The 24,282-nt window shown below is 36.7% G+C and overlaps 1 protein-coding gene across 3 annotated transcripts in view; it reads left to right on the top strand.

Annotated features, from left to right (window-relative positions):
- Window positions 1–24,282, top strand: part of cadm2 (cell adhesion molecule 2) — a 958,543-nt gene that overhangs the window by 744,441 nt on the left and 189,820 nt on the right. For all 3 annotated transcript variants that reach the window (XM_031895847.1, XM_031895846.1, NM_001005713.1), the window contains 1 exon segment: window positions 15,810–15,959. In XM_031895847.1, coding sequence (XP_031751707.1) covers window positions 15,810–15,959 — 150 coding nt within the window.

Here is a 24,282-nt window from a genome sequence, read left to right as displayed (position 1 = left end):
ACAACCTCGTTTTGGGTGCAATAAAGAGCAAATAATTTTTAATAATTCTGAAAAATTAAACCACATTTATATTATAGCACTGTTATATATGTCCAGTATATAGATACTGTACTTCTACAACTACAGTGCTTAACTTTCCACCAAAATTGTCAAAAATGTACTTTCCATATTATTGACATAAAACAATAAATTGACTGCTGTTTAATAGAGGGCTTGTTTCCTAATGCAAGTTCAAAGACCAAACGTAGGGACAAAATTACACCCATTAAACTCTATTAAAGAGGACCTATCACCCTAAAAAATAATTCCAAATTCTTTTTTATTGGGTTAAAAAACTTTACGTACACTATATAAATGATATAAATCTTGTTTCCATCAGTCACAACAACACAACAACAGCAAGCAGGAAGCCACCATTTTGTTAGTAAGGAAAGCTTTGCATCATGCCAAAATCTAGATTGTGTGCCAGGATGAGAGACCTGATGCCCAAACCCATGCACTGGCTACGCAATTAGATGGTGAGGAGGGAGGGGGAAAGTGAGTGCTGAATGGAAAGTAAAAGTAATTGTCTGCCCTGCCTCTATGCCTAAGGCATAGAGGTGGGGCAGGCAATATATGATTGACAGCTGGGATTTTTAAATGCTTTTATATTGGGTATAAATGTGTTAAGAAAAAAAGTAATTTGGCTTCCCTTTTTTCTGGATGAGAAGGTTCAGGAATTGAAACCTGACTTGGAGGTAGTGTTTTTGGCACTGCACACACCTGAGGATTTGAGGGGTTTTCCCAGAATGTGGAGAATTATACTAAAAACTGAGCCCAGTTTGATTGGCTGAGTAGGACAAGAGTTGTAGAGTCTCCTCCTCTTCCTTTTCTGCTTCTTCTTCTCTTAGGAGAGAAGTTTGATAAGGGGCTAATGCTTGCACTGCAATTTACAGTTTTAGCTTAGAACTATGTGAATATCAATCATTCTAGGTGTCACTGGAAAAAAAACTGAGATAGGATACAAATATGCAAAGTCCTTCCTTTGTTGGGTATAATTTTTCCCAGATGTATTCCAGATATATTCCCCCTCAGTATTTTGAAAACGATATCAATGAAGCTCTTTGAAAGGATATTCCACTGTTAGCAAAGAATAAGAGGTTTTACCCAAAGGAATTACAAATGAGGCATTTTCTTCTAAAAGGTGTAAGCTAATGTGATTAATGATATCAAAAACTGTGTTAATTATATTCTAAACAACATTGAATGGCTAATTTTTAATTTGTTATGAAAATAACATATTTCACCCGTATCAGCTTTCCCAATACTTTCAAGTAAATATTTGTGATCCTAGTTTGTTGCTGTTTTTGCCCAGATAAGGTAAAAAGTAAGTGCAACATAAGCAACACACATTGGTTTCCTCTAATTTTGTTTGCTTAGCAAATGTATTACATTTACCCCAAAGATCATGAATCTTAATAAACTAAACTAATAAACTAATTAGAACCGACAATTACCTACGCCAAGGGGCACATTTCCTAAAACACTAACATTTCTCATATTTTTAAAAATTTAACTAAACTCATTTCCAGGAATGTCTGACATTTACTTAAAAATCAGAACGGAAAAAATCCACGTGGGAAAAAGTTGCAGAAACTGAGACTTTTTCTAATTGTTGCCCTGGAAACTGAACATAAAACAGCGTCAAAAATCTGAAACCTCTAAAGTTTTGAGGCAAAAGAAGGATCTTTCAGGAAAGGAAAGGGACATCTGTCATTGACTTCTACATGATCTCAGATTTAGCTGGTGAATTGTTGGAGTTGGATTTTTAGCTGTTTGGATGCATAGTAAATCTCAAAAAAAGCTGCACATTTTTTTTTCTGTCACTTTTAGCACAAAAAATCCAAATCGGAATCCAACGGTAGTAAATGGCCCCCAGTGCTTTGTTATGTCGGGTCCCACAGCCACAGAGAATGAGATATTTCAACTTAGAAAAAAAAATGTTATATTAAACAGCTAATTCAAAATCCCCAGACAGGAAATGAACAATATTGATAGACAGTTGGGTTGGAGTTAGGAAAGTGACAAGTGCCAAAATAAATGACAGTTGTAGTTATTATTATGCATGATACAAAGGATTCAATGGATGTAGCTCTTTTTTGCACCCAGCGTAATATTCATCTTACTGTTTAATACTTATAGGCATTTTTATTAGGCTGTGTTAGGCTGAGAATTAAATGTAAGTTGCCTGTATAACACAGTAGGCCATTTTTTACACAAATTGTCACCCCAAAAAATCTATGCTTTAGTAGGTTTCGAGGGTGTTGACAATTAATGGCATCAACATAAATATATACATGAGCTCTTTTATTGACATACACAGGAAAATTTAATTGGTAAGTTCCACCCTGAGGCGACCTGGTTGATGCCGCCAGAGTAGGGGTGGGGGGGACATTGCAGTAGTGCCCCTGGAAATATAGTGCAAGACATACTCCATCATTACAGTCTTACTTTAGGACAGCAATTGAGAGCTATAAATATGCAATTTATTTTACAGGAAATGTTAACACTTTTTGGGGATATAATTAATATTTATACATTATCCCCCATACGTAATAAAATGCACTAAGTTTGCCCAAGAGCAATAACTAATAGTAACCCATAAGATGATTGCTTTTAAACAGGTGATCAGTAAATGCTTACTGCTCCTGGGCAAACTTAGTGCCTTAGATTACATAACCCCCTATGTCTCTAAAAGTTTCCGCAAATGCTTGGTTTATGTTTTAATTATATATCATTTAATAATGGTAAAGAGAAAAGACAGCATATATAGAGTGCGTAGAGTTGGATGTGCATTTTTATTTTGAATGATTATGTATTTATAGGAGCATTACACTGAAGCAATAGGATATGAACTGGAATAAATGCAAATACCATGATAAAGGCCCTAGGCAACAGTTTAATAGGAATATCACATCTTTTGCATGATTCAGATACGTGAGGCTAGAATGAAAAGGGGTTGGCCCAAGCCGAAAACTGACATAATAAATCTATGCTACTGACATAAGATACCAGACACAATGAACAGAGGGAGATAGAACAGATAAAAGAGAGGCTTTAATATCTATAATAAGGAAGATTTGTGAACATGGTTCATAGAGATAAAGAGTTAAGTAGAAACATTATGCTGGTATAAACAGGCATAAGTGCTTACAAGCAATGGATACAGTAAAGCTACAAATCAGAACACAGTCTTACATATAAGATTATGGCGGATAATGGACATTGACATCTCGTGACAGTAATGTATGTAAAGACAGTTTTTAGACAGACAGCATTAAGAACAACTGGAGAATGGGAACAAATTTAAATAAATAAAACCCTTGTGTAGATGCTTAGAAACCATACCAGGTCCTTCTCCAGAACCAAGACATGCGACCTGTGAGCTTGCTGCTATTGATTATCTGCACCTTCCAGCAGTCTGGTGGCAATTTGAGCCGAAAATCCTGTACATCTCTATCCGTAATTATATTCTCTATGGTACGTTACACGTTTATCTGTTGCTGTATTGTATTCATGTACTTGGTACATAAGTGGTCTTTGCACTACAAGCTATGGATGTGTCATTGCATTTCATAGTGTGTGTCAGTGCCATATACAGGTATAAGAAAATATATAGGAAAATAAAAAATTAAATACAAAAAAAAATAGGAAAAAATACATTTTCAACCACTTCAGAGAAGTATAGGGCTCATTTATGTCTGCAAGTGCAGTTGCAGTCCCACAATTTTCCTGCAGTCAATTGAGCCTAAAAAACCCACTTTCACTGAAGGTACTTGTGTCCAAATGCACTTTTTCTGTATAGTTCCATTTGGCATACTCAGTCCTTCCTGCCTTCTCTTCCAAATTATGCGCTGCTGCTCCTGTTGACGCAATGGAACCCTGGAGATACCACCACCTCCTGACCAGGCAGTAGCTCCAGGGTTCCCTTCCCACCCAGAGTCCATAGGCATTACTCCACGCAATGGAAATGATAGAAGACAGATTTCGGTTCAACTGTGTCCAATTTAAGATGACATTTCTGTGCAACTGTGGTCATTTTGGGGAATTGCAGTTGTGGAAGGCACAGTTAGTTATAAGTAAAATTTTTTGCAGGTATGGAAAAATTTCACCACATTTCCCCATTGGTGAATTTCTTTGCAAAAATTTGCAGCTACAAAATGAGGAAAAAGCTGGGGTTGTAAAAAAGATGCATCAAATCAAAAAAGTTGCACATGTCATAAATGTTGCATGGTACCTGTTTGGCTAAATATGCGGCGTTTCACAAGATTTTCAGCAGTTTCACAAGAGATTCATTCATCACTAGGCACAGGGCAAAGTTCATTGCCCCCTTGCAACCGCAACGAGGCTTGAATTCTGGGAAAAAATACTGCATTGTGGGAAAAAAACATGACAATTGTGCACAAAATTGGACTTTTTTCACTACACTTGAGGAAGTACATGTGCCCTTAATCTAAGCTTATACTGTTTCTTTAAAGAACATCTACTGTACAGCACTGTGCGTACATAAGTAGTGCTTTATAAATAAAGATATACATAAATACATACATGTAAACCCTACATTTTCCTACCATGTATAAAAGTTGGGCACAGCTTCGCCACCCAAACCAAATAGCAGCTTTTAAACAGTGGACATATTCCCTATCACACATCTTCAGTGACATTTACATCTGCAAACTGCACATGTGTGCTGTAAAGTTCATGCAATGAAGAATGCAAGCTTACAGAGGCAGAACTTACTTTGATTAAAAATTCTCATTGGATTGAGCACTGACGAATGGTTAACTAAGCTCAGGACAGGAGGTTAGAAGAAAACACATGTTTCTCCAGCAGGGTGTACAACTGGAGCAGAGTTTCTATGAACCCAACAGTGCCATCTCTTTACTGGCTGCTAGACTGGAGGTTCTGTTTGGTAACCTGAGCTGAGAAAAACTGAGCATGCTCAGTTAGCCAAGAGTCAAAGTAAATTCCTAATGCAGGGGGCTGAGTGGATCTGAGGAGGAGAAGGAAACCTAAGTGATTAATGGGATGCTGCAGCCTTATAATTAGCATTTGAACAGGAGTGGCAGGTATTTAAAGATTTCAAACTGATTACTTTAAGAGTAACAATACAGTCCCAGCAGTATTTATACAGGTATGGGACCTGTTATCCAGAATGCTTGGGACCTGGAGTTTTCCGGATAAGGGATGTTTCCGTAAAATGGATCTCCATAAGTCTGCTAAAAATCATTTAAATACTGAATAAACCCAATAGGCTTCTTTTGCCTCCAGTAAGGATTAATTATATCTTAGTTGGGATCAAGTACAGGTACTGTTTTATTATTACAGAGAAAAGGGAATCATTTAACCATTAAATAAACCCAATAGGGCTGTTCTGCCCCCAATAAGGGGTAATTATATCTTAGTTGGGATCAAGTACAGGTACTGTTTTATTATTACAGAGAAAAGGGAATCATTTAACCATTAAATAAACCCAATAGGGCTGTTCTGCCCCCAATAAGGGGTAATTATATCTTAGTTGGGATCAAGTACAGGTACTGTTTTATTATTACAGAGAAAAGGGAATCATTTAACCATTAAATAAACCCAATAGGGCTGTTCTGCCCCCAATAAGGATTAATTATATCTTAGTTGGGATCAAGTACAGGTACTGTTTTATTATTACAGAGAAAAGGGAATCATTTAACCATTAAATAAACCCAATAGGACTGTTCTGCCCCCAATAAGGGATTAATTATATCTTAGTTGGGATCAAGTACAATGTTCTGTTTTATTATTATAGAGAAAAAGAAAATCTAACTTTTAAAAATTAGAATTATTTGCTTATAATGGAGTCTATGGGAGATGGCCTTTCCGTAATTCAGAACTTTCTGGATAAGGGGTTTCCGGATAAGGGATTCCATACCTGTACTTAGTCTTTATACTGGAAAGGGAATCTGTGCACCTTGCACTAAAGAATACTGTATGTGTTACCTTGCCAATATGAGAACACCCCTCAAGGACAAACATGCCTTATTTCAAGTTTACATAAATTTTACTTGCAGGAAAAAAAACAGTGATGGAAGGATTCTTCATTATTACCCTGTAATTAAGAAAAGCACATACAAAATGGTTTTCGAAATAGGGCGGAAAAAAGAATCAGCCAGAAAGATATATTGAACCAAATGTCTGAATAGGTGAATGCAGTCTGTGCCACTTGAGTTAATCATGCAGTGAAAGAGATGATATAAAAAGACTTCATTGATTTATTTATTGAATCTTTCTTCTGTGCAATGCTCCTGGACTGATTATCGCTCCAAGAATAACAGCTCTGCATATAAACAATTTAGGAATGCAGATTAAATGTGTGTTGTGAATGGTATAGTCTCGGTGGGCACACTGATTTAGAAAGAGATATACTGTATGCTTCCTTAATGGCGGATCACACAAATAGTGGCACTGATCATTATCACCACTGACTCTCACATCTGTAAATTATTTATTTCATGTTTGTGCCTCTCCAAATGCTGCTAAACTAAAGGCTGTCGTGGAGTTTTGGAAGTTGTAGGTTAAAGAAAAAAGTGCTTGCATTTGTTATTTGTATGTGGGGAGGAAGACCTTTCTGTTGTTTTCCTTAGAGCTCATTAAAGGGGAACTCAAACATAACTTAAGCTTTTTAAACACACCCCTGACTCTGCCTAAGATGATCAGAAAACCCCTGCACTGTACTGATGAGCCCAAGAAGGGAAAAGCCGGTCTGTAGTTGGGAATCTGATCAGCTATTATCCCGGCTTCTGCTTTAAAAACCCACTGAGTGAGCTTTAGCCTATAGGATAAACCCATGTAAATGGGGTTTCTTTGAGCTCTTTGGGATTAGTTCCCATAATTCCTTGTGTTTAAAAACTAAACATAATTTTGCAAAACTTTGCAATATACATGAATTAAATAATTTAGATTGTAAGCTCTATGGGGCAGGGACCTCCTTCCTACTGTGTCTCATACCACATGGCACTTATTCCCTGTGCATTTATATATATTTATTGTATTTATTTATTATATCACTTGTCCTCCCTGTGTGTAATTTTGTATTCTGTAAGATAGTACAGCGCTGCGTACCCTTGTGGCGCTTTATAAATATAGTTATACATACATACATACATACATAATATGCAGCATTTTCATTATTTGTAATGTAATAATATGGTTTGGAACTGTTCCCTAAGCCCCACCCCCTGTTCTCCTGCTGATCTAGCTGGCTACTTTGCTACTCAAATAAAATGTAACAGTAATCGACTGTCCTCAGCCTGCATCCACCCAATCCCACAATTCCCTGCAATGTTATGTCAGTAAGGAAAGAAACATCACAGTGCAATGAATTGTGGGTTATGTAGTTCCTGCATGCTGTCTTTAAGCTGTGAAGAAGTTGTTACAATTTGTAACATCAATGTTTTAGTCCCTCCTCCCCTGCCAGAATTTCAAAGAACTGTTTGAAAGATAACTGTTTTGCAGCTGGATTTCAGCATATAACAAAGTTATTTTTCATACTTTTTGAAGGAACGGATTACAATGATAAGCATATTAGGATTTTCTGTGTTGTGTAGGGCTCTTTAACACATTTTAGTTTGGAAGCCAGAGTTCCACTTTAACTGGTATCTCTTATCTATCTAACTGGCAGAATATGATAAAAGTATCAATTGAGCTACTGTAGGGAAGCCATGTGCCCGCTATCCCTGCTGTTCATCTTGTACCTAGTTCAATAGCTATGGCTACACAGGGGCTATTTTTGCATAAAAATGGTTCATTCCTGAAGCTAATTTTGTGTTTATTTGTTCATGTTGCTTGCTAACCAATTTTACTAAATTGTAGATCAATCGCATTATAATTGATGAGGCAAAACTAATGGATGATATGATTGCCCTTGTGTAGGGGATCAGGGCATGACCTGAAACTTCATGGGGCTGCACTTCACTTAATGATCTTTGTGCTAAATATCCATTCACATGTGTATTCAACTTTAACCAACGTACATAAGTAATGTGTATTGATTGTTGTCCTAACTATGGCCAGAAACAGAGTTAAGAATATTTAGCAACAAAAACATTTTCTTATACATAAGAATTGTCACCTGTTCCCGGGAAATGTTAAAGGAGAAGGAAAGGCTAATAAGAGTTAATCTCAAGCTGCAGGCATACCTTCAGTTGTCTCAATAGTGCCCTTAAGTCTCCCTATATTTCACCTGTTCAGATGATCAGAAGCCAAACGGGAAGAAAAAACGCTGAGCTGTGTTAAGAAAGATCCCATAATGCCTCACTCCTGCACCGAGACCCAGACCAGTGTACCATGCTCAGTTAGTTAGACTATACGTCAGCTTCCTGCTGATTGGCTCAGATCCACATTCCTAAGGGGGGGGAGTTCTTAGCATTCTTGAGGGAGGGGGAGCAGGAGAGAACAGAGAGCAGAGAGCTGCGTGTCTATGGCACAGGAAAACAAAGACAACAAATCAGAGGACTCAGTGCAGCGTTTCTGTAAGTGCTTATGGCTGTATTGACATAGACCTTTCTGATAAAGCTTACTTAGTTTTTACTTTTCTTTCTCCTTTAATTGGATATGGATCCGGCAGTGCCAACAGATGCCATGAAACATGGGTGCTACATTACCCTTTAAAACGAATGGCATATGAAAATAGGCAGTTGGTTTCAGCCATCACAGTTTCCCTAAAAAAAAGACTATGATGTCAAAAACTGCCATTAAGGAGTATAACTTATAAACAGAAATATAGGAAAGGCTGTGGTTTATACCATTTCACTTGGGATAAAATCCCTGACCAGAGACAGGTATTGCTTTTGTGCTGTTGTGCAGCCATTTTTATTTTGTCTAAGTCTGAATTAAATCAGCTTTTATTAAGGAATATCCAATATAAGACATTATAAGACATCCAAAATTCTTTTAGTTTTTTTTTTTCAATGTATGTTCTATTATTCAAGCCCCATTGTCCTTGCTGCTGTTTTTTTTAGCCTTCTACATTGTGTATGTGATACTATAAATGTTTTAATTAACTGTGGCCTAGCCAAGTAGGGCCATTACTTCTCAATATACCATATTAATTATTTAGTGGAACACTGTGCTCTTGCCTCAAGAAGCCGTATTTAGATAATTACAGTACTTGGGATAACATTTCCAGTATGGCTGTAAACAGCAGCCACCCGTGCCTAGTTAACTAGAGAACAAGATGTATTATGGAATGCAGAGCCTCCAATACCATGGGATCCTGTATTTTATCATGGATGTACTCAGTATAGTGTGGTGAAGTTTATTATGTGCTTAGTTGCCCATTTCTCAGAGAGAGAAGCCGTTCATCCAGTATGAACCTTCTGCAAATTCTTACTGTAGTAGCCTTGCTTTGCTTGAGGGTTGAGCAATCAATTGCATCATTTCACAGTGCGGCTTGCTAGCTCCAAGCCATATAACAAGTTGGTTGCAGCAGGCAACCAACAGCCCTACAGTAAGATAAAGTGACTGTTGGGTTCTCTATTCTGCATTACATGCCAAACAGTCATTAGTTGAGAAGCGTGCTTCATGATAGCTCACATTATCCATCATCAGCTGCTATGACAGCAGTATATTATTATGCATACAAAGTTCATAGAAACCTTGGATACTGGAAACAGTATTTTACTGTGTATAAATCATTGATACAAGTACAAATGTATGTAGACTTTAATATAGTGTAGCCATAATATGAGAATAAAGTGGTCAGAACTATGTAATGGTCAAAGGGTAAATCTTTGAAAGTTTCAATACATATGTGTGATACCATACCATTTGACCAGGCCTTCATCCCAGTTTGTTGCTGTAAATGTCTCCAGATCAAGTCATAATCGCTAATTATAGTTACATCTTATAGAAGGTAGGGAAAGACAAGTTATACATTTATCATGTCTTTACATGATAGAGTTCCATAAAGAATACTATAGGTATATTTTAACTAACATGTATTCATATTCATGTTAGAGAAGTAAAAGGTAGTGATGAGTGAATCTGTCCCAATTCGCATCGCCATAAAATTCACAATACGACAAGAAAATTTGTGAAACAGCGAAAAATCGGCGAAATGCATTTGTCGCACAACTTTTTGTCATCCGTGTCTTTTTTTGTCGCCTGTGTCTTATTTTTGTCACCCACGTCTTTTTTGATGCAGCCGTGACCAATTTTGATGCGTCCGCGCCCTTTTGTGACGCGACCGCGTCCATTTTTTACATGCAACAAATTTTTCTGTGGCTAATTTTCACAAAAGTTTTGCAAAACAATTCGCCAATGCGGAAATTCGCTGCAAATCCATGCCTGGCGAAAAAATTTGCTCATCACTAGTAAAAGGGGTTCAATGGTGCCTTTAGCTTAAAAGTATCTGGGTTTGTAGGATCAAAACCTACACTATTGTGTCTAATACCATGAATCACAAATAAACAATATTTTTGACATTATAAGCAAAGCCATTACACCCTACTGCTTTTAGTCCACACACCCTGCTCTTCTGTTGTCTTTACTTTTTACACATGTCAAGGTAAGAATGAATGTTCTATCCTGTATACAGTGGAGCCATTACATAAGACTAAAACTTTATATACAGCCTCTACCACCTTCATAAAAACCTAGGGCAGCAGTGCAAAGAAGAAGGTAATGATGCATTTAGCTTCTAATTTTCATACCAAACAAATGTGAAGAGTAAATAAAAATGAAGATATAATGGAAATTTATGATGAGTATTAAAAAAGCTAGAAAATCATGTCCCTTGTGGAATACCCTATGCTCAGTTATACGATATAAATATTGATTTCTCTTCTCATGCTGTCATATTTCAGCTGCACAGTAAGTGCATTGATTGCAGCAAATGAAGGTCTTTAAAGAAATATCTGACTGCAGATACCCCATTTAGGAGTAATGCATTCTGTGGTATTGGTTAATGTGATGCACACTGAAAACACAAGGAAGGGCTGGACATCTTAGAAACAAAACAATGTATATGCCAAGGGTGATCTCTCCAACAGGGTGAAACCATTTGGGCATTCTCTTCTATTTATTGGCCTTTTGGCCCTGGAGGAAAAGTATCAAGCAGTATTGTATTTACAGATATATGGAGTCCATAATTTTTCGATTTTGTTAGAAACCCAATCATTGAAAAAACAGTCACCCATAAACCAAACAAAATCTGAGCACATGAATATTAAAAAAATGTTGCATCTGAAGAAAAAAAACATTGCCTTCAGTTGTCCAGCACATTGATGTCATAGGACTTATACAATTCAGATTAAGTTAATTAAGGATTAGAAGGCTCTGCATTCTGGGATTCAGTCAGATCCAAACTCAATTCCTGGAATTGACAAATCTCTAATTGTAATGAGACTCTATTACTGATGTGGCTGGACTACAGCTCCCAGCATGCTTAAGGCTTAGATAATATATTAAGCATGCTGAAAGTTCAGCAACATTTGGGTTAGTAATAAGTAATGATGAGCAATTTTTTTTCTGCGGCATGGATTCACAGCGAATTTCCACATATCACATATCACAAAACTTGCATGAAAATTCATAGCGGAAAAAGTTGTGGTTGCATCATATTGGACAATAGGCGCATTCGCGTCAAATTGGGCTTGGTTGCGGCAAAATAGTTGCAGTTGGGGCAAAACAGACACACGAGACAAAAAAAAATGTGAGCAACAAAAAAGTTGTGCGATAAACGTGTTTGGCTGATTTTTCACCGTTACATGAATTTTCCTGTCTTTTCTCGAATTTTTTGCTCATCACTAATAATAAGATCAGGAACAAAACGAATGCATCGACCAAAAAAGTCAGCAAAGAAGGAACCTTTTATGTGAATGCTAGTGAATAGCCTCCAGAGAGTTCTTATACAATACTTGAAAGTTTATTTAATTCAATATAAATCCTACTGTTGGAGGATAATCTCATTTCAATGCACATAACGTTATTTTTTTTTCCCAGTTTGTGTTTTTTGCATAAATCATGATTTTTAATTATGGTTTAAATAACACAAATTTTTGCGGAAAATACTAATGTAAAACGTCGGCATCTGAAAGCTTGCAAGGTCACGTCAATGGGAGCTGTCGTAGGCAAAATTTAAATTTTGTAGTCAATTTCAGTTTTTGAATTTTTTTTTTGAGATTTGCAGTTTATTAATAATGATGCAAATATTACAAATTTGAGGTATTTGATTTTTTTTATGATTTTATTTGCTGGCATTTCTTAATTTGTATTTTTAAAAAATAGGTAACAGTCTTTTTCTTAGCTTTTAAGGTTATTTAAAGTGGAAAAACTTACACAAATATGAATTACGATAAATAGGCCTCATAGTGTTGTACAGGTAAAGGACCCGTTATCCAGAATGCTCAGGACCAAGGGTATTCCAGAAAAGGGGTCTTTCTGTAATTTGAATCTTCATACCTCAAGTCTACTAAAAAATCAATAAAATATTAATTAAACCAATTAGATTTGTTTTGCCTCCAATAAGGGGTAATTATATCTTAGTTGGGATCAAGTACAGGTACTGTTTTATTATTACAGAGAAAAGGGAATCATTTAACCATTAAATAAACCCAATAGGACTGTTCTGCCCCCAATAAGGGGTAATTATATCTTAGTTGGGATCAAGTACAGGTACTGTTTTATTATTACAGAGAAAAGGGAATCATTTAACCATTAAATAAACCCAATAGGGCTGTTCTGCCCCCAATAAGGGGTAATTATATCTTAGTTGGGATCAAGTACAGGTACTGTTTTATTATTACAGAGAAAAGGGAATCATTTAACCATTAAATAAACCCAATAGGACTGTTCTGCCCCAATAAGGGGTAATTATATCTTAGTTGGGATCAAGTACAGATACTGTTTTATTATTACAGAGAAAAGGGAATCATTTAACCATTAAATAAACCCAATAGGGCTGTTCTGCCCCCAATAAGGGGTAATTATATCTTAATTGGGGTCAAGTACAGGTACTGTTTTATTTTTACAGAGAAAAAAGGAAATCAATTTTAAAAATCGGAATTATTTTATTAAAATGGAGTCTATGGGAGGTGGGCTTTCCATAATTCGGAGCTTCCTCGGGTTTTACGAGTAACAGATCCCATACCTGTACACGTATCTGGGAATTTTATAAAATCAGTAAATATCATGTAGAATATTTTTGTAATGCTTAATAACTTAACACCCCTCCCCATACACTAAAGCCACTGTGTACTTCAATAATAGCAGTCTCTCTGAGTATCTGACAGTGACCGCTTTATTATGCAATTTGAGTCAGTGAAATGATTACAATTTACATACATAATTCAGTGTGTATTCTACACTGGTGGTGCCGCTAACCTTTAAGACAATTGAGAATATATTAATCCATAACTCTCAAAGTTGCCATGTACACTTTTACTTTTCATCTGTCACAGTAATCTGCTGTGCGGTGCATTTCCCATAGAGGTTTCGTTTTTTTTTTTTAATTACCAAGTACATCCCCCCTCTCGAGACGTGAAATCACATTGTTTTGCTCATGCTCCTGCATATTCTGCACTCATTAACTCCATTTGAATTCATAAATGTTGGAGTGTTCTTCAAGTGCTCTAAATGATCTTTGTGTGATGCTGCAGACTCTTTAAATTATCAGCTCCGATCAGTATTTTGTGAAACAGAAGTTTGATTGGTAACAGTTTTTGTAGCAAAAGCAGAACGAGTCATGTGGTCCCGGCAGTATTGTCTTCTTCTGGTCATCTTCCTTATGTTAGGTGGTTTCAAGAAGTGCCATGCCATAATTACTGCTGCTATATCTATGTTAGAATCTCATCAGCCAACAATAGAACTTCTAGGTACATATTGAACAACTTGAAGACTACTGCATCAAACCTTTAGTTGCTTCAGACTGTTTTTGCTGCATTCATTTAGGATATTTTACACTTTAGAACTTTTGTATTCAACCAAAACTTTCTTGAAATGGTTCTTGTTAAGTGAAATTGTATGTGGAAAATATATTTGGGCTTATTTATGGTTAAAACAAATATTTTTCCAATCATTACATTTTTATGTTGTTCATTAAAAGAATTTGCATCCAAAGATGCTCCTTGCACATTCCTGTTTGCGTTTGGAACCAGAGAGTCCAAATCTCCAGTTTTTTTTGTTTTAGTAGGTTCATACAATACAGGGGAACCCTGGAGGTACTCCAACCTTCAAGCTAGAAGCAATTCCAGGGTACACTATGTGGAATGTGTTACTAAGCAGAGCAGATTTTTGTGCACAATGTACAGATGCAGCCAGAAAGTTTTCACATATTGTCTGTCCAGACACCATTTTTGAGTGTTAAATAGATGGTGCTAGAGTGCAAAGACTTGCCAGCAAAACACAATAGAAAACAGAATAGACCAGGGTGGTGAGTTTTTGTATTTTTTATCTCTGTATTTACTGGTAGAGACATGAGAGCCCCATGCACAGGCCAATAAACTGCCGACAACTGGCAACTTGGCTTGTTTATGGCCATCTTTAGGTGCATTAAGTAGGAAATCAGATTTATGTAGAATTACATTAATTTACAAGGATGGTTGAATCTTTAGAAGTTACATATTCAGCCTACATATATACAGGTCACAGAATCATTAACAGGCTTCTAATGTGTTAATTAGTTTTATTATAATCATTTGTGGTCAAAAGTGTAAGATTAGGATGTCCTGCAGATAACATTGCTATAAAGGTCATACTATTACTCAAAGGATAGTATTATTAAGGTCATTTGTGCTTTATAGCATCTAATTATTGCACAATGCAAAATTAAATCACTAAAATGCATCTTAAAAGGCATCTGCATTTTAGGATAAAAATCTATGAGAAGAAGACTATATACATTCATTTGTTTAAGCAGAACATGTTCAGAACACAAAATACAGGAAGCAATATCTTTATGTAACAAATATGTGCCATCTATAGAGCTCATCTTGTAGAGCTTGTCTCAATAAATTATCACTCTACTCTTTAGATTAGAGGAAAGGAGCTTCCATTTGAAGCAGCGTAGGGGGTTTTTCACGGTGAGGGCAGTGAGGTTGGGGAATGCCCTTCCTAGTGATGGGGTAATGGCAGATTCTGTTAATGCTTTTAAGAGGGGCCTGGATGAGTTCTTGAACAATCAGAATATCCAAGGCTATTGTGATACTAATATCTACAGTTAGTATTAATGGTTGTATATATAGTTATGTATGTGAGTGTATAGATTGGTAGGTGTGGGTTGTGTGTGCTGGGTTTACTTGGATGGGTTGAACTTGATGGACTCTGGTCTTTTTTCAACCCTATGTAACTATGTAACTATGAGAAAAAGGAAATCATTTCTAAAAATTAGAATCATTTGTTTAAAATGGAGTCTATGGGAGATGGCCTTTACGTAATGAGGAGCTTTCTGGATAATGAGTTTCCGGATAACGGATCCTATACCTGTACATGTCTTTGTTACACTTATGATTTGTGCATACATGCAGGGGAAAGTAAATAATTTTAAAATTATTTTTTTTTACAATCATTTGTACATTTAAAATGTCTTGAATAGATTTTCTTTTAATGAATAAAAAGCCCACAGCAAATGTATTTTTTTATATATATTACTGGGAGAAATACATGTGCCAAGCTGATTGCCTCCCTGTATTTTCCAGTGCTTCTTGTTCCTTTGCCAGCCTGTAGCATGCTAATGTTTTACATTCTGCTTTCGGAAGTCTGATGCTCATGTCAGCTGTATTTTCTAACCCTCCCTTTAGCAAGCCAAGGGCAGTTTCCAGTCACGCAGAATGTTACCGTTGTTGAAGGAGGAACAATAAACTTGACCTGCCGAGTTGATCAAAATGATAACACCTCCCTCCAGTGGTCGAATCCAGCTCAGCAAACCTTGTACTTCGATGACAAAAAAGGTAATTCATTTCCAGTTTCCATTTTTGTTTTTTAATGCTGCTCTTCATCATCTAAGCCGGTAACTGAATTAGCCCATGTTGTGCCAGGCTTCTAATGTGCTGGAATATTTCCACCTCTTTATTCTCTTTCTTTTGATATTTCCATGAAATAAGGGGAAGGTGTTCTCACTGTAGAGTTGCACATGAAAAGCCCTTTGCTGTGAATCTTTGTAGGCCCTATGAATAGAATCTCCACTGTGCCGGAGCTGTGAGAAGCCAAAAAAAAACCCCTTACTTGATGTACGAGGGATATACATCACATTGAGAATCTGTACTTTGCACTACAATAAGCCCGGTTGGTTTAAATTGTGGCCCCGGTCTATGTCAAGAATAATTGAGAATGTAGCAGTAAGTGTTAAATGAAAAGCTTCTACGCATGCAGCCAAATGCCTAAAGGTCTGCTTGCTCTGACAATGTGCAAAATGTGAGGAGAAGCTTGCCAGACAGTCCCTTTCACCACTTTCATTTAATCCAGAATAAATTAGATATTTTAATACCCATTTTCAGTAAGGTCTTTCAGGGGTGACAAAAAAAAATAAAAAAGTAAATACAATAACAAAATAAACTCCCATTTTTTTTAAGGGATTTGTAAAATTGCTTCAACATAAGGGGAAAAAAAAAACAAGTTCCATTAAGTGTTTCACACTAACCAGCAGGGCATCTGCTACAAAGTTGATTCAGATCATTCTCTTTGATTAGATAAAATGGTGTTAATGCTTTCCTCAGACGCTTCTCACATATTCCTTCTCTTCTTTCTCTTATTTTAACATGCTGTCAACATCCGTCTCAAGCACTTTATCTCTACTTCATGAAATATTTGTTGGAAATGGCATGGCGTGTTTTAGTTAGAAGCTTTTTGCCTCTGTCAGGTGCCCTACTTGTAAATAGCAAATCTTTTTTCATGGATTAAATAAGAAATATGGAATGTGATTTAGAAGCAAAGCTGCCAGCCAATAAATAGCAAGGCTTTCTGGTGTCCTGGCAATTGCACTTCGCTTTTCTTAGTGGGGTGCATTTTTGTTATAGTGACAAATATTCAACATGAATTCAAACGTGTCGGTCATTTTTCACTTACTGTATATACTGGAGTATAAGCCTAGTTTTTCAGCACCCAAAATGTGCTGAAAAAAGCCTCGGCTTATACTCGAGTCGGGTGCCATGGGTCCCTCTAGACTAGCACCCTCTCTCCTTTATGTGCAAATTAGGCCCCCCGCAACCAGACCCTCCAGTGCCCTGGCCTAGGCTCCCACTAGCAATACTTATTTGCCCTTACATCTCCTCCGGGACTGGGTCTGCTACCAGTTTGCCAATGTGCAATTAGCGTGGAGTAGCACTCATATTGTTTTTGTTGACCCTCTTCTCTGCTTACAGTGCTAGTTTACTGTTTTTCTTTGAAATAAATATTGAAAAACATATACCCCACTGATGCCTCAATTAATGTTATTTTATTGGTATTTATTTTGATTATTAAAACTTAGCAGTAGCTGCTGCATTTCCCACCCTAGGCTTATACTCGAGTCAATAAGTTTTTCCAGTTTTCTTAGGTAAAATTAGGTACCTCGGCTTATATTCAGACCAGCTTATACTCGAGTATATACGGTATTTTGAAAAATGTAAAAACAAGTAGGAGCTGCCATGTTGTATATTTACAGTATATACACACAATCACATTTCTAATTTATTTAAACAAAAGGAATTCTGGGAATGAATTCCAAACAAGCTCTTAGAAAATCTCATTTACATGGTTTTATCCTATAGGCTACAGCTCAGCTACTGGGTTTTAAAGCAGAAGCCAGGATAATAGCTGATCAGATTCCCAACTACAGACCAGTTTCGCCCTTCTTGGGGCTCATCAGTGTAGTGCAGGGTTTTCTGATCAGGTAGAGTGACCGTGTGGATTCACAAACAAATCATTAGGGTTGAGGAGACTGTCTCATACAGATATAGATAAACAAAATGAATTCTGAGAATGAATTCCAAACAAGCTCTAAGAAAATCCCATTTACATGGGTTTATCCTATAGGCAAAACCGGTCTGTAGTTGGAATCTGATCAGCTATTATCCTGGCTTCTGCTTTAAAAACCCAGTGGGTGAGCTTTAGTTTATAGAATAAACCCATGTAAATGGGATTTTCTAAGAGCTTGTTTGGAATTCATTCCCAGAATTCCTTTTGTTTATTTGTATATGTATGAGGCAGTCTCCTCAACCCAAATGACTAATTTATTTACACACAGAATATATTAATAAAGAACTGGGTCTTTAATATATGGAAAAAGGGGCATTTGCCCAGGGCCCACCAGGATAAGGGCCCAATAGCACACCTTTGATCCGAGATAACTTTTGGCAGAAGTCATCAGGAAGAACTCTACAGTATTACAGTTATTTGTATTTTGTTTCTTTTTCTTGTGGCTATTTTGTCAGGGCTGTCAGGGCAACAGGGCTGTTGGTCCAGAGTGGCACACTTAGGGATCATGTCTACTTCAGTAGCAGACCATCTTTTTGCAACATTGAACTATGTGCATAAGGGTTATTCTATGACAAATTTATGTGGGAGAATAAAATGTTGCCCAGGGCCCAATGGTACATTAATCAGGTCCCCTGTCTTCCTAAGACATAATTCCAAATTCTTTCTATTGCTTTTGTCAATGTATGTATGTATGTATTACTTTATTTATAAAGCGCTACTTATGTACGCAGCGCTGTACAGTAGAATACTTTAATACAAACAGGGGGGTTATTAAGATAATAATAGATAAATACACAATATAACAATAAATACAAATAAATACAAGCTACAGTTGCAATAAGAGTCAAAGACACAAGAGGATGGAGGTCCCTGCCCCCTAGAGCTTATAATCTATATGGGAGGGTCAAGTAAAATGAACTTCACTTACTCTATATAAATAATATAAATTGTGTTTCCTTCTTGGAATTCACAATCACAGCAAGCAGACAGGTGCCATTTTGTGGACACTGTTATTAAGGCAAGCTTTGTATCACCCCAAAATCTTGTGTATGTGCTAGAATGGGGGGGCCAGATGTCCATGCCCATGCACTGGCTACATTATTAGATGGTGAGAAGGGAGGTGGAAGTGATTGCAGAATGATAAGTAAATGGTACTTGTGCCTAAGACAGTAGTAGTGCCTAAGACAAAGAGGCAGGGCAATATATGATTGACAGCTGGGATTTTTAAATGCCTTTATAATGGGACTTTTATTATACAACTTTTCATGTCTGACTGTCAGGTCCCCTTTAAAGCGGCCCTGAACAAAGTACAAATTTATTCAAAGATCTTCATCAACATAAAGATAAAGAACCCAGTGAGGATTGAAACATTGATCATTGAATATTTTTTTTTTTTTTTGCAAGACCCTGTTTGTGCAAGAGCTCTTTCTTGCTTTCTACATATACATACATATATATTTAACTTATACCTTCTTATTGAGATTTCTTAATATGTACTATAATCTGGCACTAGATGGTGCTTGCAATGAACTTCTACAATAAATAAAAAAATATTTGGTTGTTTCATATAATGTCTGAATTATTTACTTTACATTTACCCAGGAAGATGTACAACAGCACTAAGGGAGCACCTCCTTTTCTGGGTGCAGACTTCAGAATTGGTAGACATAGGCCAGTCTATGGGATGGGATGTGTCTCCCCACTGTACACTCATGAATACAGTACAGGTATAGGACCCATTATCTAGAATGCTAGGGACCAAGGGTATTCCAGATAAGGGGATAAGGGGTCTTTCCGTAATTTGGATCTCCATACCTTAAGTCTACTAAAAAATCAATAAAACATTAATTAAACCCAATAGGATTGTTTTGCATCCAATAAGAATTATTTATATCTTAGTTGGGGTCAATTACAAGGTACTGTTTTATTATTTCAGAGGAAAGGGAAATCAGTTTTAAAATTCTGAATTATTTGATTAAAATGGAGTGTATGGGAGATGGGCTTTCCGTAATTTGGAGCTTTCTGGACAATGGGTTTCTGGATAAGGGATCTCACACCTGTACTACCAAATGCAGGAGGTGCTGTATTCATCGAGGTAGCTGCAGGTCTTTGTGCTATGAAATAAAGCTCAGAGACCTGCACCAATTTTTAAAAGCAGGAAGGCAATTTTCAATGTGCAAAAAAGACAGATTTTTTCCCATTTTATTTTTTTGCACTTTGCACATTACCTTCTTACTCAACAATGACTTTTGAATTGTCCTTTTAAGATAATTATGTAAAATTATTTTTTCAATTCAAGGTCCAAAATATTGTCAGGCTCTTTATTACTTCATAATAAGAAATTAAGTTTGACTTCCAGGGATACTCGCCAAGAGTAGCATAAGGGTTATACCCACAGTACATGGTGTATATTCTCCGCCTGTGTGTGCCAGAGGCCTTAAATCTAATGCACCCACAGTTCATGCATTTCAATTAAACACGTTTTTTTGTTGTTAAGTGTTCAAATTCTTATTTTAAATCTAGAAGACTCAAAAGTAAAATAACAAATTAACAAACAGGCCAAGAATAAGACTGATGGTAAATGCTGTGTATAGGAACAGAGCTAAAAGGGACTCTTGAGATAAACATGATCTATACAGTTCTCAAAGATGCAATGCTTCCAAGCGCATGTTTTAATGTACAATGGGAAAAAAAATGAAAAGGTGCATTTCTACAATATTTTAATTTCCCTAAAGGCACCTTTAACAACAGAATCCAAAGTGTCCAGTACCTTAGGGGAAGAAAACGCTCCTCACAGCGAGGAATAATGCCATTATGCTATGGAAGCTCCCTTGATTCCAGTGCTATTTAAAAAAAATCAATATATGAAAAAATGTTCTGTATAAGTAGGTTAGTTACTTTAACCTTTTCAATTCTAGGACCTTGGGATTTAATTCAGCCCTATAAGGGCATCGCAGTCCATGTTTGCCAAGATACGGGATTCAAAGCAGCATTCATTTTCATAAATCATGTCCCTATCTTGGTAAATACTGTACAAGGAATAAATAAAGCAGAATTCTTGATGGGTTACTACTATAATGCTGTTTGAAGCTCAGATATACATTTCAACACAAGAAGCCTTGAAAATTGAAGAGTAAATATATAATAATATGCCTTCCATACTAGATACTTGCAATATAAGCCTATTTTCAACATGAGTTACGTATTTAGGTTTGTTCTGAACTTACTTTGCCTATTATTTTAATTAAGAATATATGAGTTTTGTTCTTTAGATAAACAGGGGTATAGCAAAACTGAAACTGTAAGCCAAAACTGGCACAAGAAAGTGTTAAGTGGAGGGGGTTGGTTATACAGAGCTAATTATCAAACAAACAAACTAGCCAATAGGTCTAACAGGTACCCCTAAATTGTCAAATACAGGTATCAGACGCCCTATCCGGAAACCCATTATCCAGAAAGTTCTGAATTAAGGAAAGACCATCCCCCATAGACTCCATTTTAATCAAATAATTGGGTTTATTGGGTTTAATTACTGTTTAAAGACTTAAGGTTGGAGATCCAAATTACAGAAAGATCCCTTATCCCAAAAACTCCAGGTCCCGAGCATTCTGGATAAGTAAAGTGTGAAAACATTAAATGAAGTAAAAAAATGTTATTTTCAGCATCACTTATTTTCATTTTGCACACGTTGATTAAAAAGCTGGATACATTTATGTCAACCTTTTTAAAAAGGCACTCCAAATTTGTATAAAATGTGTATAAAGAAGGAGTATGCTATAATTATATGTATAATCCATCTAATAAGGTGTTATGGCAAAATACTCATTGACTGGAGAAATATCATCAGTTAACCCGGTCTCCAACATTTTCACATAACACTTTTGAATTTGGGGTTTGGCCTTAATACAGTTAAGTTACTCTCCCCAGTCTATAACCCTCAAAAAGGTCAAAAGTGAGATAGCTATGTAAATAAATGATGGGCCCAATGGGTGCCTCCAATATTGTCAAATAAATGCCTAAAGCTCAATGTAGTGCTATGCAGATAGTAGTGCTATGTTATATTAGCTTTCTGGCAATTTAATAAAAAGGAAAGGGAATTATGAATTGAATGTTTGCACGTGGTATTCAAAGCACTTTCCAGTACTTTCTGTCAGTAAAGGCAGCCAATATAGGCCTACTAAGTGTGCCAGGACACCAGGCTTATTCACTAAGGCTCCTGGTACAAATACTGAAGCAATAACAGATCACCTATTTTGACATGAATGCATCTATTTTTACATGACCACGCCCACAAATGTGCCTATTTGGATGCGACTGACATTTTTGCAGCGTGATGCATTTTTCTGCCACAAAATTTCATAGAAGTCTTGCAAAACAATTTGCCAGTGGCGAAATGTGGAAATTCGCTGTGAATCCCTGCCTGGGGGAATAATTAGCTCTTCACCATTTATGTAGCCAAACTGTGCCTATTTTGTAGTGAACGCGCCTAATTTGATGGGACCGTGACTACTTTTTTCCACGCAATGCATTTTTCCGTGGCTACTTTTCCTAGAAGTTTCGCAAAACTATTCCCCATTGCGAAATGTGGAAATTCACTGTGAATCCCTGCCTGGGGGAATAATTAGCTCTTCACCATTTATGTAGCCAAACTGTGCCTATTTTGCAGAGAACGCGCCTATTTTGATGCGACCGTGACTACTTTTTTGCCACGCAACGCATTTTTCTGTGGTTAATTTTCCTAGAAGTTTAGCAAAACAATGCGCCATTGGCAAAATGTGGAAATTCGCTGTGAATCCCTGCCTGGGGGAATAATTAGCTCTTCACCATTTATGTAGCCAAACTGGGCCTATTTTGTAGTGAACGCACCTATTTTTATGGGACCGTGACTACTTTTTTGCCACGCAACACATTTTTCCGTGGCTACTTTTCCTAGAAGTTTCACAAAACTATTCCCCATTGGCGAAATGTGGAAATTCGCTTTGAATTCCTGCCTGGGGGAATAATTAGCTCTTCACCATTTATGTAGCCAAACTGTGCCTATTTTGTAGCGAACGCGCCTATTTTGATGCGACCGTGACTACTTTTTTGCCACACAGCGCATTTTTCTGTGGCTAATTTTAGCAAAACAATTCGCCATTGGTGAAATGCGGAAATTCGCTGTGAATCCATGCCTGTTGAAAAATTGCTCATCACTATTCATGTAGCCAAACTGGATAGAAATATATTTTTTCAGCAGGAAGCCAATGCGTATCATAGCTATTAAGAGATGTATAGAAGAATTTTTAGACACACTTCTTCAAGCATCATTTTAACAAGTTCACATCTTCTGTCTGGTACATGTCAACTTGAGTGATTAGTTATTGCCGAAGTCAGCCGCACATATATTGTAATGAGATTTACACATTTCTACACCTCGGTTTCTCATTTTTTCCCTCTTTTCCTTTGTACTTGTGTCTGATATATCCATTAATCTTTGCTTTCCTCATTTAAATGAAAACCTATTTTCCCTCAGACAAATGATGACGCGTCCTCTCTTGTAAAACCTTAAATATCCCCAAAGCATGAATATTTTAGCAAAGGAAAACATTGTTTTTAAGTGTTTTTATGACGTTTTTTTTCTCAAGGGGAATCCAGGAACAATAACTGCACACAGTGGCAACCTATCTAAATAAGTATATGTTATTTTGCCGACTGGTACTAGCTGGCATTAACAGATGTGTTGATTCACATCTAGCTTCAGGGCATCCTAATGAAATATACTGAAGAATATTAAGACAGAAGATGAGTGTTTTATAATAAAAGTGCTGGAGTGTGGGAGTCCGCAGTGTTTTGTGTTATATTGTAGGCGTTTGGAACAGCTAAGTCCCTTTAGCTGTGCCATAGTTTAATAGAGAATGAAGCTGATGTGCTGAAATTTGATGATGTGAAACAGTGATTATAGGTTTACTGCAAAGAGTAATCCTTCCTATACCTTAATTTTACACACACCATCAATTTTATTTTGCTTCTTGTAAAACAGTAGAGAAATTACAAGCAATGACACTGTTTAGGCAAGTTTTAGATTGCAGTGCTCAGCCATCTGTGACTAAGGTGCCACAATGACTCCCCTTCCTTTCATAGGAGCTGACAACAGGTTCAGAACGACGCTGCATTTTCTGCTTTGCTTTTGCGATTCCCATTTCCTCTGCGTTTCCTCGGAATTCTAAAGCTTTGATATACAAGTCAATGTTTCTTGATGTGTTCTGATGTGCTTGTTTAAAACAGATAACCAGTTTTGAGATAGGAAGGAAATCATTTCCTTCTTTTCACAAAAGTATT

This window comes from Xenopus tropicalis, chromosome 2 (genome assembly GCF_000004195.4).
Source record: "Xenopus tropicalis strain Nigerian chromosome 2, UCB_Xtro_10.0, whole genome shotgun sequence".
Taxonomy (NCBI): Eukaryota; Metazoa; Chordata; class Amphibia; order Anura; family Pipidae; genus Xenopus; species Xenopus tropicalis.
This window is presented reverse-complemented; position numbering and strand designations above follow the sequence as displayed.